We start from the raw sequence: 18,466 nt of genomic DNA, 5'->3' as shown, positions 1-18,466 counted from the left end.
ACACATTTGAAACATTGGAGATGTCTGATGTGTGTCTGTTATTCCAGAGCATTTAAAAGATGTGCGATTTGAGATGGTCCGGGAGTGTTTTTCAGACCTAAGTGTTTTACACACATCGTTGCATACATCATTGCGCTGTGCTGTCGGTGTCTTGCTTATTGATTTTTTGCATTAAAAGCCATTAACTCTAACAGTTTCCCCAAAGGTTATATTGTTTCAGTTGTGTATCTCAAAATGTTTTCAATGAGTCACTCTTGCATGATGTACGAGTGGAAATGTGGATATGAAAAGGAACATTTACTGGCATGAAGACCTGTTGATCTGTATATTTGCATATGAGCGTGTTTAAATGCCAACTTAACATCCGTTTGTGAAATTACCATCTGTGGGTTGATGCACTATAGGTAACTATGAAAAAAACAGCTAGACATTATTTGTATTTTTCTATCTTGCACACACCCTTTTACAAGTTTGCTATGCAGTCAGGGTTTTGTTTGCTCTAGGGCTCTTTTTGTAAGACCCATATCTCTGTAATTGCTTATTCCCCCGCAGAGGAGGCGCGCAGCCGCAGTTGGTTATGATGCTTGTTTGCCTCATCCTTTCTGAGTGTGTCATCCAGGCTTGCTATTGATTTCCACTGCCTTGCCAGCTATTTATAGAGCTTTATGGACCTGAGGGATGCCCTCTTGCTTTGTATCCAGCTTATTATTTGTAATGAGCCACAGGTTGAAGAATATAGGCGCAATCTTTCCGTAATGGTGAACGCTTGGAGGAGGGAATATGGCAGGGGAATAAGGGCAAGGCACACACACAAACAGGCCATCCAACTGACAAACGAGGTTATAACATTACGCTTTTCGCCGTAGCCAAATGGGGTCAGCAGGATGGCTGATGCTTGAAGACAGCTTGAGCTGTTCATCTTTTGGCTCACAGTAGGGAACTGGTGCTGTACAGGCTTCCCATTAAAAAAAAACCCCAAACAGATTTATGCATGTCTATTCCACCCTCTCTTCTTTACAAATCTAGGATGCATGTTGAAGTACGTAACTGCAATATTTCAGATAACTGTTTTCCAACTGTCCTCATCTCTGCTGTGCTATATTCTCAGTGGACGTTAAGCCTGAAGTACCACTGGCTCTGGAGCCTGCTTCTCCACTAGATCTGCGGACAGACGTGAGGATGCCGGCCCTGGGCTCGGACCCCAACGTGTGGGAGCGGCAGCTGCAGCAGGAGCTGCTCCTCATTCAGAAGCAACAGCAGATCCAGAAACAGCTTCTCATAAACGAGTTCCAGAAGCAGCATGAGAACCTGATTCGCCAGCACCAGGTGCAGCTGCAGGAGCACCTCAAGGTGAGGGCATAACCCTGACATTGCTGATGTTGACCTGTCCAGCCAAAAAATATGCCACGTGGCTTATAAACTATATTTTTCTGGCTGTAAATACTTTTTGGATACAATGAAACGGTGTAGAAATTAGGTGTGTAATTTATAACTGGTGTATTTCTCAGCTGCAGCAGGAGCTGCAAGTGATGAAGCAGCGGCAGGAGCAGCTGGAGAAGGAAAGGAAGTTGGAGCAGCAAAACCAAGAAAGGGAACTGGAGAGACATCGGCGCCAGCAGCAGGTCCTAATCCTCAGAAGCAAAGAGCGGGCGCGAGAGAGTAAGAGTTCAACTCCGTCTCATTACTCTACACTAGCATGTCAGTTATGAGTGAACAGGTTTTTTCTTTTTTCTTTTTCCGAACTCAGTCAACACCAAAGCCTAATCACCTCTCCATTGGTGCACTATCTTCATTATCCAGTAGGGGGAGATGTTTATTCATTTGTTTCATATGTGTTTTACGACAGCAGGACAAATTTGAGATCTGATTGCTTGTAAAAACATATCATTGTGTATGTATGTATGTATGTATGTATGTATGTATGTATGTATGTATATGCATATGTATATATATGCATAAGTATACTGTAGCTAAATAGTCCAAATAAATTAAATAATTAGCACTAAATAATTGAGTGATGGCAATTTCTTTTTTTTACGCTGCTAAAAATGGGTTTACTAAATCAGTTCATGTCAGTGTATGAGCCATAGGATGAGTGCTATCCTTTGGTGTGACAGGTGCAGTGGCCAGCACAGAAGTTAAGCAGAAACTACAGGAGTTTTTGTTGAGCAAATCCACAAAGGACACAGCATCTAATGGATCCTGCCATACATTCACACAAAACTCCAAACTGTGGTTCACGTAAGCAAAGAAACTGACTCCTAATATCTAGGTTAATACCATGATTTCATTGTGGCCTATTAATTGTATGTACTATTGATATCTTTAATATTAATTTTATATACATGGAAAATTGTATGACATATTATAATTGTATCTGTCATGCTGATGAAATATAAATAATGATAAATAATGTTACATATAGGCTACAGAAAAGAATATAGAGTTGTTGCATCAAGATAATATTAAGGGCTAAATAGTCTTATCACCAATGTGAAATTTGGCACAGTGGGGCATTAGAGTGATTTATGGCTGTAAGGTTAGTTAAGCAGTTCAGTTTGTGTCTCCTTTCTGTTCAGTGCCTCCCATCACACCTCTCTGGAGCAGAGTTCACCTCCTCTGGGAGGAGTGTCACCGTCATGCAAGTTCCCTTTACCCTCCCTACCGGACTGCAGGGATGATTTCCCTCTGAGGAAGACTGGTAGGACCAAACAATGTTTGAAATGTACAAAATGTGTCATTTTGACTAAGCTGGTCAAAATTAGACAGGCTTAGTTGATATAGGATTACATTTAGTATTTAAATTTATTCCTTTAGCAGATGCTTTTATCCAAAGCACTAGCCCAAGTTCCCACAGAAAAACATTTTCAGCTTAAGAATGTTAGTATGTATTACCTACTTAATGCACCAGTGAGTACATATTTTCCCAGAAACATTTTCTTTGGAAGACTGGGTCACAAAGTCATCATTCTGAAGTGAATCCTAAAGAATTACATTTGTTTCTTTTTTGCATTCTTGGTCTTACTTTCAACCTCCCCGCCCCCCCATTCCTCTGAAATTGCAGTCCAGTTCAATTCTAAACTCTGTGCATTGAACTGACATCAATGCTGTCTTCAGTCATTGTAGAGAGGATATTTTTCCTAGATATTTTCCCCGGGAACCCAGGAGAAGTGACACAGAGGTCTGCACATGCATTACTTTTGTAATTAAATTCCACCAAGTTTTTCTGCTTACGGCCCATAAGCAGTAACATCACATAATTGCCTCACAGTAAGAATAAAGGCATTTAATTTCTCCTGAGGTATGAAAAGCTTCGGTTATTTGGAAAATCCCCGACTTTTCACAGAAATCAGCTCAGGTTTGTTGACCCAGCCTTGGAGTAAACCTCATGGGAAGTCAGCATTAACATGACTTATGGCTCCCTCTTGGTTTTGGTCAGTCGTAAGCTCTTGCCAAGACGAACAGTTCATAGCCGTGCCATGAGGTCACCGAACTGACATTACATTCCTTTACCCTTGTGTCCATTTGAATTATGATGGTAAACAATTATACCGGTTAAATTACTTTCCCACATGGACTAGTATGCTGTACACAATTTAGAGATCAGGCAATGAGTTGCACAGGTTATTGAAACTAATCTGTGATTATGTCATATACACAAAAAGAAAAAGGGTGTTTATTGTGTTCAATATGTTGATCCATTCAATGTTCATATGTTAGCATTCAATATGTTTATCCTGCATTCAGAAAAACTTGCCAAAATGTTGTTGTTTTTGGAGTTTGGAGCCAATGCTAGAATACGAGAATCTGAGCAGCTCTTGGGTTTGAATTCATAATACAGTGTAATTCAGTTTTGATAGCTTTTAACCACAATTTATATCCTTCTGGGTTAAACGGAACAGACTGAATTGAATTTCAGAATCTGTTTCAGACAAATGTGACTGCGGTTCAGTATGTACCAGTGCACAGTCCTACCCTTTAGATATACCACAGTTCCTTTGGTGAATATTAATGTTATGCATCACATGTCACAATGTATATACATCACCTTTACTGGGTAAAGGCAAAGTCATTACTGTGCCTCAACTGAAATCTCTTCCTGTATATCTCACTTATATCTGAATTTAGGAAATGTTAGGGACATAAAAACAAGGTTACAACTGAGTTTATGTCTACGTCTCAGAAATACAGCTTTGTATAAATGACTGCACCATTCAAATGATTTTACCATTTATTTTTCCATCTCTTAGTTGAAAAATATTAAAATGTATAAAGTTATTTCAAAGAAGCCATATCTTAACATATAGTACACTTACAAGTGTTTTTTTTTTTTTTTTTTTAGAAATAATGCTAATATGAAATGAAAAGGACTGTATTTGACTTTCTGGATTACATTTTACTCTTGTTTTTTGTGAAGGGTTCTAGTACTTTCCTGTCAGTTAACTTAATTTACTCGATTTTTATAGTACACTGGGTTATATTATTAGTCTCTTTTTTCCTTTCTGTGGGGCAATAATCAATCAAACAAACAAATTCACATCACGCTAATGTTAAACATCATTAATAAGTAGATGTCATATAGATTCCCTTGTTCTATCAATTGACAAAAGGGATAGAAGATTGCCAGCATGTGTACTACTTTTCACCTACTGTCTGGACTTGAATAATACTGGCTTGGAGCACTGATACTGTTGTGCATAGGAATAGCCTGGTTTAGTGAAAAGAGAAGAAATACCCTCTCTAATCTTGACCCAGTTACCAAACATGTGGAGCAGGTGCAGCTGAGGTGAGAAGGATTTGGCTTTGTACATCTGAAACAGTGTATATTTCCAGTGCTTTGCACTAGACTATTCCCTATTGTGTTGCTATAGTATTCCTCAGTGGATGCACAGGGACTCAGTGTGTGCTTTGCTAACTGGAAAAACTTTGAGTAACAGAGTGGCATTGGTGGAGTAATATGGCTCATAAAAGTACAGCTGTTGCATCAGAGGGTTTATATCCCTTGTGTGAGGACGGGTTTGTTTTCTTTGCCTAATGAAAATTATGCAGATAAGATTAATAACAGGAGAATGAAGAAAGTGAAGCAGGAGATGCAGTTCCAGCAGGAGAATGAGTGTGCAAAGGATAATGTCCTCAAACCCACACAATATGTATAATCTGAATAATATGTATAATAAAAATAGAGCAATATTTTCTCTAAAATCAGGTTCCTGTTGTAAGAATCTGCCCACCTGACAGCATGTACTCAAACTTTAACCACAAACCAGCACACTTTGAAAAGGGAACTCGCATGTTGAGTGGAGATAATATAATAAATTTGGCACTCTGTGTGTGCAGCGTACCCTCAGGCAGTGCTTTCAAATGCAATAATGTGATTGATTTATGGGCCTGTTAAACTCCTGCCTCATACATATATTCCTGTTTGGCTTGGCCTTTGGCTCCAGGCGATGTGTCAGCTCTGGAAAAAGTCACACAGGTGTTGTGTCTGTCACTGCGACTGAGTGAAGCATTTTCCTCTTGCATCACAGTGCTGGCCTCCTGCTGTGACCGCAACAACTAAGCCTCCATCTCTGCGGTGATGGGATGCTGTTCCCGTGGTGACGGCTTGTGATGTTAGGTAAAAATAGACAGCAATAAGAGCAGCGTGGGGTGGGAGGAGGATAGGCAAATGCTCCCTGCGGATCACTTCAGGCTCAGGATTTACATCCCATTACTGCCCTACTGGATGGCACAGCTTGCTGATGCGGCTGCTACAGCTTATGATGAGAGCTGTCTAGCATTGCAGTTCGAGCAGAAGCCATATCTACATATGTCTCTTCTTGTTAAAAAATAATGCAGACTGGGAGTGTTTTTTCCTTTACCTATAGGTACCTTGACACATTGAAATGATAAGGACACACACACACACACACACACACACACACACACACATTTTTGTTTTAAATCTATATGCCACTGAATACATTTTTTAGAATTTTTACACTCAAATAGTGGCTCAGTATCATAAAATCACAGATCTTAAACTACAGATATAATCATATTAATTATACTGCCTATCAAATGGGAAAATGGGACGCTTTTTAAATAGATCTGTTTAGTGTTTATTAGTGTTTATAACAATAATAATGATTCAAAAATAATTGTCATCATCATCATCTTTAGTCATATAGCATCTTTCATACAAAAAGCATGTCAAAGTCCTTTAAAAAAGACAATAATATAAAACATTAAAAGAATAAATGGCAAAAGATAGCATTTAATACAAGAAACGATCAAAGAGAACATTAGAACTTGAAAAGATATATGATTCGTACATATCTAATTAAAAACTAAATGAAATTAAAAATAGAGAAGGGGAGATGGGGGAGTGACTTCTTACAGGCTGAAATCAAAACAAAACGAATCTCAGACTCTGAGACACTTGCACAAACTCTTGTGCTCATAAATCAATGAAGAACACTTTCAATTATTAAAAATATCTTATGAATGGAAGTAAATTTAATACATTTACAGCTTTTGGCAGACACCATTACCCAGAGTGACTGTTAATTATCTCTGAGCAGTTGAGGGTTAAGGATCTTGCTTGAGGGTCCAGTAGTGGCAGCTTGGTGGTGCTGGGATTTGAACTCATGACCTTCCAATCAGAAGGCCAACATCTTAAGCACTGTGTTACCACTTCCCCCAATACAAGTATGGCAACAGGTGTCCAGACTAATCTGGACTTATTTAGCGTCCTGTCTTTCAAAATGCAAAAAGGACTATTAGACGGATTTGCCTACAGCAAAAAGTTCACATTTGGCTGTGTGTTGTTGCTGCTGACTGTACTGGGGGAGTTCACTGCTCTGAAACACTACAGTACATGTGGGTGCGAATGACTTTCCTCTGACTCACGCTGTACTGCTTCCCAGCCTTATGACACAGTTCACTGGAGGAGCTTACTTACTATACAGCAACATATTACTCATGCCGCATTACTCATATAATCTCACGCACAGGACAGTTACGAAAAGCGACTCTTTTTTCATAACTTGGTTACATAAACCTCATGTTAGGTGAATGTGGTGTGAATAAATATATATGTACATCTTGAGACTTAAGAATACTGCCTTTGTTTTTGTTTTATATTAAGTGCTACTACTGTATTTGGCTTTGGTCAAGTCAGGGAGCGGACCTTTCCACTTTATGTTGCTCTATCTAATTTACTCCAGATGATTGGACATAAGTTACAAACCTGTCGCATTTAATCTCCCAGAGCAGCCTGTGAGAAACGCCTGTGCTGTGAGGTTTCTTGCACCTTTTATGCAATTCACAGATTCTTTTCTCCTTACATTTTTGATCTACCTCATATCTTGCTTACAATAAGACACAGCTGCAAAGACATAACAAATATAACACTAAAAAACATTATTGGAATGAGAGAGAGAGAGAGAGAGAGAGAGAGAGAGAGAGAGAGAGAGAGAGAGAGAGAGAGAGAGAGAGAGTGCACTGAGGATGGCTGGCTTGGTGGTTAAGGCTCTGGGTTACTGACTGGAAGGTTGGGGCATTATGCCCCAGCACTGCCAAGCTGCCACTGTTGGGCCCTTGACAAGGCCCTCTATGCTCTAGGGGCGCTGTGTCAGGACTGACCCTGCACTCTGACCCCAACTTCGTAACATGCTGGCATACATGAAGAAAAGAATTTCACTGTAATGTATAATGTGATCAATAAAGACCCATTATTATCTACTTTTTTTAAAAGTTGTTTTTCCAATTATAAAATTACGTATGTGTAGTTAAAGTGTAAATGGGTGTGTTTTGTGTTTTCACAGCCTCGGAGCCAAATCTGAAGGTACGCTCTAGGTTGAAGCAGAAGGTTGCAGAGAGGAGGAGCAGCCCTCTTCTGAGGAGAAAAGAAGGAACTGTCATGACACCTTTCAAAAAACGAGCCCTGGAACTAATGGGTAGGAGATACATCTCATTATTTAGCTACCAATTAGCTTGAGCACTAAGACTTTCTGGCTGGTTTGTCTTCAGTCCAGTAATCACAGCAGCACCCCAAGACTGCTGTTGAGTGATCTCATTATGTATCAGCTGCTTGGGCTAGTGATAGTTAAGACACCACAGGTTCTGTTGGTTTTTATGTGCCGCATGTTTGTCATTGTGCTAATGACAATTGTTGTGAGTTAATATTAGCTTGCTGTTGTTCCTTCAAGCTTATCTGCCTGCAGAGTTATTATCTATCACAGTACTTGAGAAATATAAAGAATGACGAGTGCATTCTATTCAAGAAGCTTCACTGATTTGCATGAATAATGAATAATTATGAAGAATGAATAATTACTGAAAAATAAAGCCAACATTAAATCCATAAACATTTAATTTACTGCAAAAATAGCATTAAAACGTAACTATGTGCTATTAACATTTTTGTTTTTGTGTCTTCTTTTTCATCATCTATAGAGTCGACAGCCAGTAGCAGCTCCACTGGTTCAGGCCCCAGCTCTCCAAATAGAGCCTCAAGTTTTCCAGGGGCTGACAATGGACCATCACCTCTACCATCCACCATTCACACTGAGGTACAGCCACTTAAAATGTCATTACATAAATGGTCTAAACATATCTAGCGCGTTTATCCAAAGCGCTTTACACTGTGTCTCATTCACACACACACTCACACACCAATGGTAGCAGAGCTGCCATGCAAGGCGCTAACATGCCATTAGGAGCAACTTGGGGTTCAGTGTCTTGCCCAAGGACACTTCGGTATGTGGAGTCACGTGGGTCGGGAATCAAACCGCCAACCCTACGATTAGTGGACAACCCGCTCTACCACCTGATCCACAGCCGCTCATTACATCATTCTCTAATAATAATACGAAAAGGATGAAGATAGGTCAAAGAAGTTTGAGTTAGCTTTCGTAGAATGTCTTTGGTGTGAAATACAAGTTTGTATTAAGCATTCTGAAAAAGAGAAAACTGAATTTCTACATACATCTCGCAGATCCTATATTACTCTTGTGCAGCTATCAAAACAGAACAGTCATTACAGGCCTCTGTCACAGTTCAGTGAAAATGTTTCCCTACACAAGCAATAAAAAATCAGTTGACTTCCTCCTACAAGCCCATGCTCTAAAGCATTGACCCTTTTACTGGCTCTGACACAGACTTCTATTTAGTTGCTGCTTACTGCCCAGTAAAGGAGATACAATATCAGCTGATTGACCAAGTCCAAGGCAAAAAGATAATAATATATACACAGTATATACACAGCATTCACAGTATATTACTCTCTCATTCTCTTACTTTAACCACTGCTGTGTGTTTGGACTGCCATTTGCCTGTAAGTATAAGCACGGAAGTGTTTTTGTTTGTTGAATTTCATCAGTTCTGGAAGATCCTCTGAGTCACTTCCTGATGGATTCATGGCTCAGTGCTTTCAGGTCCCACTGGACTTTCTTCACAAAGCAGTGCGTTCTGGGGCGTGTGGCAGAAATGACAAGTCTCTGTGCAGCATCAGCTTAGCAGCTGTGTTATTCTTCAACAGTACTGTTTACACTCCCATGGACCTCCAGTACAACGGCTGCCTAGGAATGCCTATTACACCATGGTCCAGGGTGGAGGAGGCAGGAGGTTGAGCTTAATTGATCTGCCAGCTGCTGGTAGCCAATGACATGCTAACAACACAAACACGTTGTGCGGCTATAGTATTGACATAGGCCGAGAGTTTCATGGATCAGACCAGTGGGCTGGGGGACTACCCGCAGACAACAGGCTAGGTGCAAAAGCGAGCCGTGTTTGTGATCTGTTACATTGGGTATCCTCTTTCAGAAGAAACTGCTCCCCTGGGTCATATAAAGGCCGGATATCCACATACAGGTCAGTGAATATGCAGGGGGATTGGAAGAATAAACAGGGCTGCTCCATGACCACATGCTGCTGGACTGTCCTGCTGTGTGCAGGAAGAATGACCCAGAGCCAATGGAGAACATTTCTCTAACATCAGACATGGTTCTTCCATACCTCAGAACTATCAATACATCATTCTGTCTTCAGAGTTGGATATTATAGGTACTGTCGTAAGTCTTCTGGTTTCATTTGGACTTATCCGACTCCACTGAGGCAGGAACAAATCTGTCATTCGTCTTAGTACATTAAAGTTTATTTTGCTGCTGCTATTGCTCTTTCCAATGGTCCATAGTGGGATTCCAAAATAGCTTGGTGTTTCCTTCAATCTCTGTCTTTCTTTCTGTCAGCGTTGGCCCTCACAGCCGAAGTTGCTTGGCTCTGATGGTTCAGTGTCCATGTTGAGTCTCTACACATCACCGTCTCTGCCTAACATCACGCTGGGCCTCTCCGCTGCCTCCTCCCCCATCAGTGTGAGTTAAATCAGCACCATTAACCTTCTTTACATCCGTTCAACTGTTTCATTTTAGGGGATTCAGACAAATAGACTTTTAGAAATGTGTAAATATTTCCATTTCCTTTTTTGTCTACTTTTTATCCAATGACTATAGGACGATCCATGTGTATTAATACCATTTCCAAATCTTTCAACAACAACATCAACAACAACAACAACAACAGCATCATCAACAACAACAACAAACAACAATAATAATAATACATTTAGTGGCCTAAATGTATCACAGACATCTATTAGGTTTTCAAGGTAAAACAGCACCGTTGTGTTTTGATTTGTGCTGTAAACAGTTGCATCATATCTGTCATTTTACTACACGAACTTCTGCGTTTGTTTCCTTTTGTAACATTCATCTCCTGAGACACAGTTGAACAGTTCATTTCGACCCACATGCGATGTACATTTTTGCTACTCTGTGTCTGCTCGAGAATTTTGAATGTAAGGTGAATGTTTAAGCTGATAAATGAAGGGAAATGTCATCTAGGGCCCCGCTCAACTGTGTATTGTGGTGCCTGTTGAAAGACTAGCCATCAGTGGCTGTCTGGATGATATGTGTAGCCTTAGGGTACTGACCCTTGACCTTGGGGGATTTTATAGGCCTTAGATAAATATTGTGCTTAAGTGTCTGGTGTCAGTTGCACTCCAGTCTTCCCCAGTCACCTCATCCATTACTCCTGTTTAAAGAGAGCAACCCAGCATAATCAAGTGCAGCTCTAGATAATGTTCAGTCTTTAACCTCACTTTGCATGCCTGTGTGATCATTCCTGGGAAAAGTGTAAGGTTAAGTCCATCTAACCAAACAAATGAGAGAAGAGGGGTTTTCTGCAGTGCACAGAAAAAAAACAAGCAGTTTATTCATTGCAAAAAATTATAAATTACTTACACTGTGTAGTAAGTAAGCACAGCATTCTGCTGTGGTTACAATGTTCAATTTGGTTTAACCACGAATGTCGGAGGGGCTGTCTGATGTAATCTGTGTGTTTCCCCCTCAGGCTGGCGAGGGCAGTGGAGTGCTGCCTGTCAGGCAGGGTTTGCCCGCTCAGCTCTTGGGTCCTGTGCCTTTACCAGTCAGCATGGAGAGTAAAGTGAGCAGCAGCCAGCAAGCACTCCTACAGCACCTCCTGCAAAAGGAGCAGCTCCGCCAACAGAAGATCTTCTCCACTGGTGAGAACCTCAGTGTGGCCCTGTCCATACTGTCAAGAACATTAACCCCTTAAACTCCCGGGACTGGTTGACGGGTCCAGACGTACCTTCCTTACTTTCATAACTTCATTCATTTTCCAACTAAATATTTCATAGTATTTATTGCATAATATTCTTTAAGTTAAACAGCTACACAATTAGCTGAGAAATAATAATAATAATTAAAAAAAACAATTATAAATAATAATACATTTATGCAGCATAATTGACATAGAAATACTGCGAGAACGCAGTGTATATTGACACTGGTGGTGAAATTTTGACTTTGTGTATTATATATTTTGTCCCCTGAGCTGAAACATGTTACCCTTTTGCACTCATCTCAACCAGAAGTAAAGTTATAGCAATATAGTAATTGCATTTAAAGATTTAATTCCAGTTGCTCCGAAAAATGCTGAAAAACTATTTATTGATTTATGTTAATGTAATGTAACAAGTAACACATCTATAAATAATAAATATAAACATAAAATCTATGTCTGTCATTTTACCCAGCTTTATTTACAGCCTAAAACCATTTTTATAACCATGTTTAACTGACTCCTTATCTGAAAATGTCTGTTTTCTTGAAAATGAATAAATATGAAGTAGAGATGTCAAAGTATGTTATAGGTTGAAGAACCCAATTTTGCTCAAAATCCACTTAAAAAAAAATAAATAAAAATCCACTTCACTGCGACATTTGATGGGTTTTCACATACTGCCACACATGATCATTTACAAGAATGCATCATTCTTCATTAACACAAAAAAGTGTTAAGACAGAAAACCATTTAGGTCAATACCAGGTTACTCATTGTGTTAGTAGCATATAATGTATGTTATCATTTGAATTGATATGGCATCACAACAATAGCAATGGTGTATGAAAAAGGATATTTCAATGAATTTTAAATAAAATTTCTGTTGTAGTTTTTGATAAATGATTCAGTAGAAAACAGTTCTTTGTGGCAGATTCAAATTGCTGGACAACTGGATGTGCATCATTAATAGCAAGTTAGAACATAGAATTTGAGGATGATATTGAATTCAATAAGTGTCAGTTTCATCCTGTTGTAAATGATACTGTTTTTCCCCATTAGGCCAAAGTGCTGGGTCTGTGCACCCTCCCTCTCCTCTGGCCATGACGGAGCGTTCCTCAGGCAGCGTGCGGCCCAAATTGCCACGCCATAGGCCCCTGAACCGTACCCAATCTGCACCACTGCCCCAGAGCATATTAGCTCAGCTTGTCATCCAGCAGCAGCACCAACACTTCCTTGAGAAGCAGAAACAGTATCAGCAACAGGTCCACATAAATAAGGTACGGTCATGTCACTAATTTCTTACACAAATTTCTTAACATGTGTAAATATTTGTATTAACATAAAAAGATTCAACAACGGAGACATAAACTGAACAAGTTTCACAGACATTTGCCAAACAGAAATGGAATAACGAGTCCCTGAATAGAAGGGGCGGGGGCGGTGTGTGTGTGTGTGTGTGTGTGTGTGTGTGGGGGGGGGGGGGGGTCAATATTAAAAGTAACAGTCAGTATGTGGTGTGTCCTCCAGCTGCTTTAAGTACTACAGTGCATCTCATCCTCATGGACTGCACCAGATTTGTCAGATCTTGTCGTGAGATGTTACTCCACTCTTCCACCAAGGCGTTTACAAGTTCTCGATCACGTCTGGGGGGACACATAGTTACTTGTAATTTTCCACTGCATGGACGATCAGCTGTCTTTCCTGTCTCCCTGTAGCACTGTCTTAGGCGTCTTACATTACAGACATTGTAGTTTATTGCTCTGGTCACATCCGCAGTCCTCATGCCTCCCTGCAGCAGGTCTATGGCATGTTCACGCAGGTGAGCAGGAACCCTAGACATTTTCTTCTAGTGTTTTTCAGAGTCTGTAGAAAGGTCTCTTTAGTGTCCTAAGTTAATGTAACTGTGACCTTAATTGCCTACTGCCTGCATGTGCAATATTGTTTATGGTTGAACAAGCATGCACAATTACTATATATATATATATATATATATATATATATATATATATATATATATATATATAAACACACACACACACACACACACACACACACACACACACACACATATATATATATATATATATATATATATATATATATATATATATATATATATATATATATATATATAAACTAGTCTCTTGGGTGGTTCCATCAAAGGTATATCTTTTGTATATATCTTTCCCCTTTAAAAAATGTAAGGTATGTAAATGGATCTTAAGGGCCATATATATTTAAAGCTGTAATCGAAAAGTAAACCACAGTAAACCAAATGCAGCTTCCCAGATAAACGGTAAAATAAACTATTAAATTTAACTTTACAAGAGCTCTCTCATTGCTTAAATGCTAGTCTGTATCTGTTGTTAGCATAGCTTAGGGGCATCTGTGGTGCGGACATGCAAACATACACCATAACACACATTAGTTCAAGTAGAGAGAATACATACTTTTGTTCCCTTGTGGAAATGATTGTATTTCTGTGCACTAGCAGTGGTGACCCTGGCCATCCGCTTGAGTGCAATTATTCTGCTGAGCATGCGAGGCTAGCATACTGAAAGGCTCCATTGTGTGCGGAGCCCATAGATTGATCTGCACTATTACTGCTGAAAGGACGATCTGAAATTCAAGGCTAGTGCCATTCAAGTGCAATTCTCAGAAACAAAGATCACAGACCTCTTATTTTGCATTCTTGTTTTTTTTTTTTTATTGTTATGACCTCAGTTGAAAGGATGAAATAAATAAGTAAAAAAAAATCTGCTTTATCTTCTTTTTTATCTACTTTGCAAAATCTCTCTGTACTCTAAGGCATGGTTGTTGATTGGTAGTCGGACTGATTTATGCTGCATGCTGAAGTTAGAAAACATAAACATAAGTGTTTGCTCATAAACATAAGTTACTGGAACTCACATTGGTAAACTCTGATTTATCTACTTATTTTATTTTTAAAGATGTCCAGGAAATAATAGAATTTGAAATCCAGGTAGTCCTTATCTGAATGAGCACTATTTAAATATGAATACAAGATAAACTAAGAAACGTTCTGTAATTAGGATTTAGCTTACCCTAATTCACCATCAACATACTCGACATTATGATGGGAGACACTCATCACACATTTTACATGAGCTTATGGGCTTCGAGAGAGATCAAAAAAGCGTTTTACTAATGCCCGGACACACATGCTATTTTTACCTGAGACAGTATTAAATCGAAGCCCAGTTTACCCCTTTTCCAGACACATTCTTGAGTCTGCTTCTGAACATCTTCACTGCATTTGTTACAGTAAATAAAGTTCCTACTGAACGTGAGCCACTACTTTTACAAGCCTATCAAGAAACATAATCAATATTGTTAAAAATTCTAGTCAACGTCACAATATGGCTGACTGAAATCATTTGTTATTTCTCAACTGCAGCTGTTTTCCAAGTCCATCGAACAGCTGAGGCAGCCGAACGGGCACCTGCACGAGTCGGAGGAGGAAGAGGGAGAGGATGCGTTTGATCACGCCATGCAAGAGGACAGTTCGCCCTCTTCTGGAGTCATCCGCAAGTGCAGCCCCAGCCTCAGGAACAGCAGCATCCACAGTCCCAGAATGCTCAGTGAAGAGGTGGATGCTCACGCTAGGGTTATTAGAATCAAACAGGAGCCTGCTGACAGTGATGATGAAACACATGCCAAAGAGAGCCTAGCAGAGAAGAAGAGTGCTTACCTTCACCAGGTGGAAGGAAGGCTGGTAATACAGGCTATGAACTGATCTTAGGCATGAGCACATACACATGTACACATGTACACATATACACACACACACACACACACAAACACACACACACACACACACACACACATAACTCATGCCAGGTTATGCCACCACAAGCCCTTTTGGACTATAGACATTTGTGACCTTGTGATGTGATCTCTGTATTGTATGCTGTAATGATCTGTATATAATTTGAATAAGAAGAAAAATCTAGACTGGTATATCTTTTAAAAGCTGAATAAGCATCTCTGTTTGTAAAAAGACTTTTGAATTGTAATTACTTTCCCTTTCTACTTTTGATCCACCCACTGGAAAAAGAGCTGCACTAGAGCTCGTGTAGAATAATCACTGACTTTTTTTTTTCTTCATGACACTTTGAACTTCGCATAGCTTTCATTTCGGATGATTTCGCTCATTTACTGTTTCCAGTGTAAACTGCAACAGGAGCACAGCTATAGCATCAGTATCCTCACTGTTACTGCGCTCTGTGTCCTGGGTTCTCCCAGGGGGTCTGTATCAAAGTTGTACTCTGGTCCCAGAGTAGTGCTCGGCTTGGCGGCTCACTCACAGTGAGAGAGGGCTGAGCAGGAAATGCCTGGTGGAAGCCAGGAACCGGAGTGATTCATGAGCACAGGAATGTTGGGAGAGGACGGGTTCAGCGTTCAGCAAAGTCCAAGAGGCCAGTCATGAGCCCTGATTTACTATCGGGGCAAATTACAAAACGAATAGGGAAACAGTGGAACGAGTCCCTATTTAAAACCAATAATTTCCTGTTTAGACCACCGTAATGTGTACACCCCCACATTAAGATTTTGATATCTGTTCCTTCTATGTATGTTTTCAAGGTGCGATTCCTTACTGCTGATTATTTCTCCTCTCAGAATGGCCAGATAAAAATAACTTTCATATTTCCCTAGCTACCGTCTTTCTTGTAACTTTCCATCATTTGTCATGTTTAACGCTGTCAATGTAAAAGCATTAGTGCGAGTAATATGTGTGTGAGATCCTGTGCCACAATGCTGCCACATATACAAAAACTTGTTCATTATATGTGACTCACCATACCGTCTTTAAAAGTAAAGCATTCTGGACATGTCTGCCTGTGTCCTGTTCTCCTATTCCTCTGTCCAGTAACAGTAAGCTTTTCTTTACTTCGTAGCTGTTTGGATGGATCATCATCTCCCATGGTTGCTGTCTTTTTCAAAATAAAGTACGTTTCCATCCTGTGAGCTATCATAGGCTAAGTGTTTCTTTTCAATAGGTGCTGTGTAAATCTTAGTATACTTTCACTGACATTTTAACAATTTTTTTAAACTTAATTAAAAAAATGAATTAGTATTCAGTGTGAACTATTAATATTCAGATGGAACTCAATCATTCAATTCAGATTGAGTTTTTTTGTTTACATGGTGAATAAATATGCGAATCTTTGGGACATTACTTGAAGCATAGAGTGTATTTCCTATACAAATCAGTGATTTAGTTTTAAAGGATCAAATCGCTACAGAAATGTGACAGGAATTACTCGCCTCATGTTCAAAGCATTCAACCAAGTAGACTTGCTCCATTAGACCTGAATCTAGGCGTCACCGAGGAGCTCCTGACGGCTAGAATCACTGCAGAACATGCAAAAGATTAAGACAAAACTCAAAGAGTGCCGTTGTTGATACCTGAGAAAGGAGTGCCATTGCTGCTACCTGAAACTAAAACTGAAAATAAAAACATTGGAGAATTTAGTGTTGGCCAAGGAGGAACAATTTCGCCTGAACCAATTTTTGCTGCTGTTGAATTTGAATGGAAATTCTGTTCTAGTTAGAAATATAATCGGAGTAGTTTTAAAGTAGAGTTACTTTCTTTTTATATTCAACATTTGAACTGATGATGCCAGGTTCTGCCACAAGTTATTTCTCTCTTCCATCTCTCTGTTCACGTTTACACTTTTATTACGAATCTCCAATCAACATCAAATACACATATCAGCTGATTGAAAATGAATGCACCTTGGCAGGGGTAAATTCTAGTCATATGGTTACCTTTAACATTGCTGATTATGTGAATCAAATATGTTATAGCAGGGAAAACAAAAACAAACAAACAAACAAACAAACAAACAAACAAACAAACAAAAAAGATCTGGAGTCATAAGCTCCTGCTCCAGAATCATTGAGGGTATAAAGGTATGAAAGTATGATGACTCTTGTTTCTGACATTGTTTCCCACACTCATTCAGTCTGTGGGGAGATATACAGGGCTTTAAAGCTTAGCTCTGCAAGCTTTCTGAGCGGGGCTTTGAAGTGAACTTGAGAGGCACCCAGGCTCTAAAAGAGAACTTAAGATAAAGTGAGTTTCAAGGAATTGATATACAACCTGGGCTAAAGAGACTAGGCAAACTTGAAGCAATTATCCAGGGTAGGCTTAGCAGGCCCTGGTCAATCCCAACCAACCTACGGCTTATGGTGTGGTGAAACTGCGTGCCCATGGAAAATGTGGTGCTTTAAACGATTTAAAATGATATTCTGCATTTGAAACATTTTCCAAACTGCATTATACACTTGTTACCTTATAATGCGCTTGCAAAACTATTTCCCTGTCATGTACAACTACATCCATGCAGAACAAATAGAATTGAAACCCTCTGATGTAGTACTTTCTTTCAGATTTTGTTACATTTGAAAATAGCAACGTAATGAATGTCATGAGTGTACTTTCAGGCTGAATATATTGGACACCTGTGGTTAGAGTAATTCAGGACCAGCACACTATTTATTTGCTGGAAAAAAATAAATAAATAAAAATTTAATTTTTTAATGTAAGGTCAGAGAGTGTAGATAGTAAGTAACCATAACTACAATAATGCATGTTCAGTAAACTGATTCCAAACGTGATTTTCCACCTTTTTCTTCCCAAATTGGTAATCTGCCAATTTCCACCCACCCGACAGCTCTCCCTAAATACGACAGCTACCAGACAGAGAGGGTAAGGCTAACATGTGCTTTCTCTGAGACACACGAAGCCAGCCAACTGAACATTTGCTCAGCGTAACAAACTTAGAGGAAAGTGCTATCTACCCTCTTCTCCATA

General features: G+C 39.5%; 1 protein-coding gene across 4 annotated transcripts in view; it reads left to right on the top strand.

Moving 5' to 3' along the window:
* The window catches only part of hdac9b (histone deacetylase 9b), a 38,971-nt gene extending 22,357 nt beyond the window's left edge, over positions 1-16,614 (top strand). For all 4 annotated transcript variants that reach the window (XM_017471394.3, XM_053681315.1, XM_017471403.3 and 1 more), the window contains 10 exons: positions 1,109-1,350; positions 1,509-1,659; positions 2,118-2,241; positions 2,580-2,701; positions 7,809-7,940; positions 8,440-8,555; positions 10,233-10,355; positions 11,392-11,563; positions 12,685-12,902; positions 15,044-16,614. In XM_017471394.3, coding sequence (XP_017326883.1) covers positions 1,109-1,350; positions 1,509-1,659; positions 2,118-2,241; positions 2,580-2,701; positions 7,809-7,940; positions 8,440-8,555; positions 10,233-10,355; positions 11,392-11,563; positions 12,685-12,902; positions 15,044-15,382 — 1,739 coding nt within the window. In that variant the 3' untranslated portion in view covers positions 15,383-16,614. The remainder of the gene's footprint in view (positions 1-1,108; positions 1,351-1,508; positions 1,660-2,117; positions 2,242-2,579; positions 2,702-7,808; positions 7,941-8,439; positions 8,556-10,232; positions 10,356-11,391; positions 11,564-12,684; positions 12,903-15,043) is intronic.
* The last annotated feature ends 1,852 nt before the right edge of the window (positions 16,615-18,466 follow it).

This window comes from Ictalurus punctatus, chromosome 1, assembly GCF_001660625.3.
Source record: "Ictalurus punctatus breed USDA103 chromosome 1, Coco_2.0, whole genome shotgun sequence".
Taxonomy (NCBI): Eukaryota; Metazoa; Chordata; class Actinopteri; order Siluriformes; family Ictaluridae; genus Ictalurus; species Ictalurus punctatus.
The sequence above is the reverse complement of the archived record's forward strand: the minus strand, read 5'-3'. Positions and strand labels throughout refer to the sequence as shown.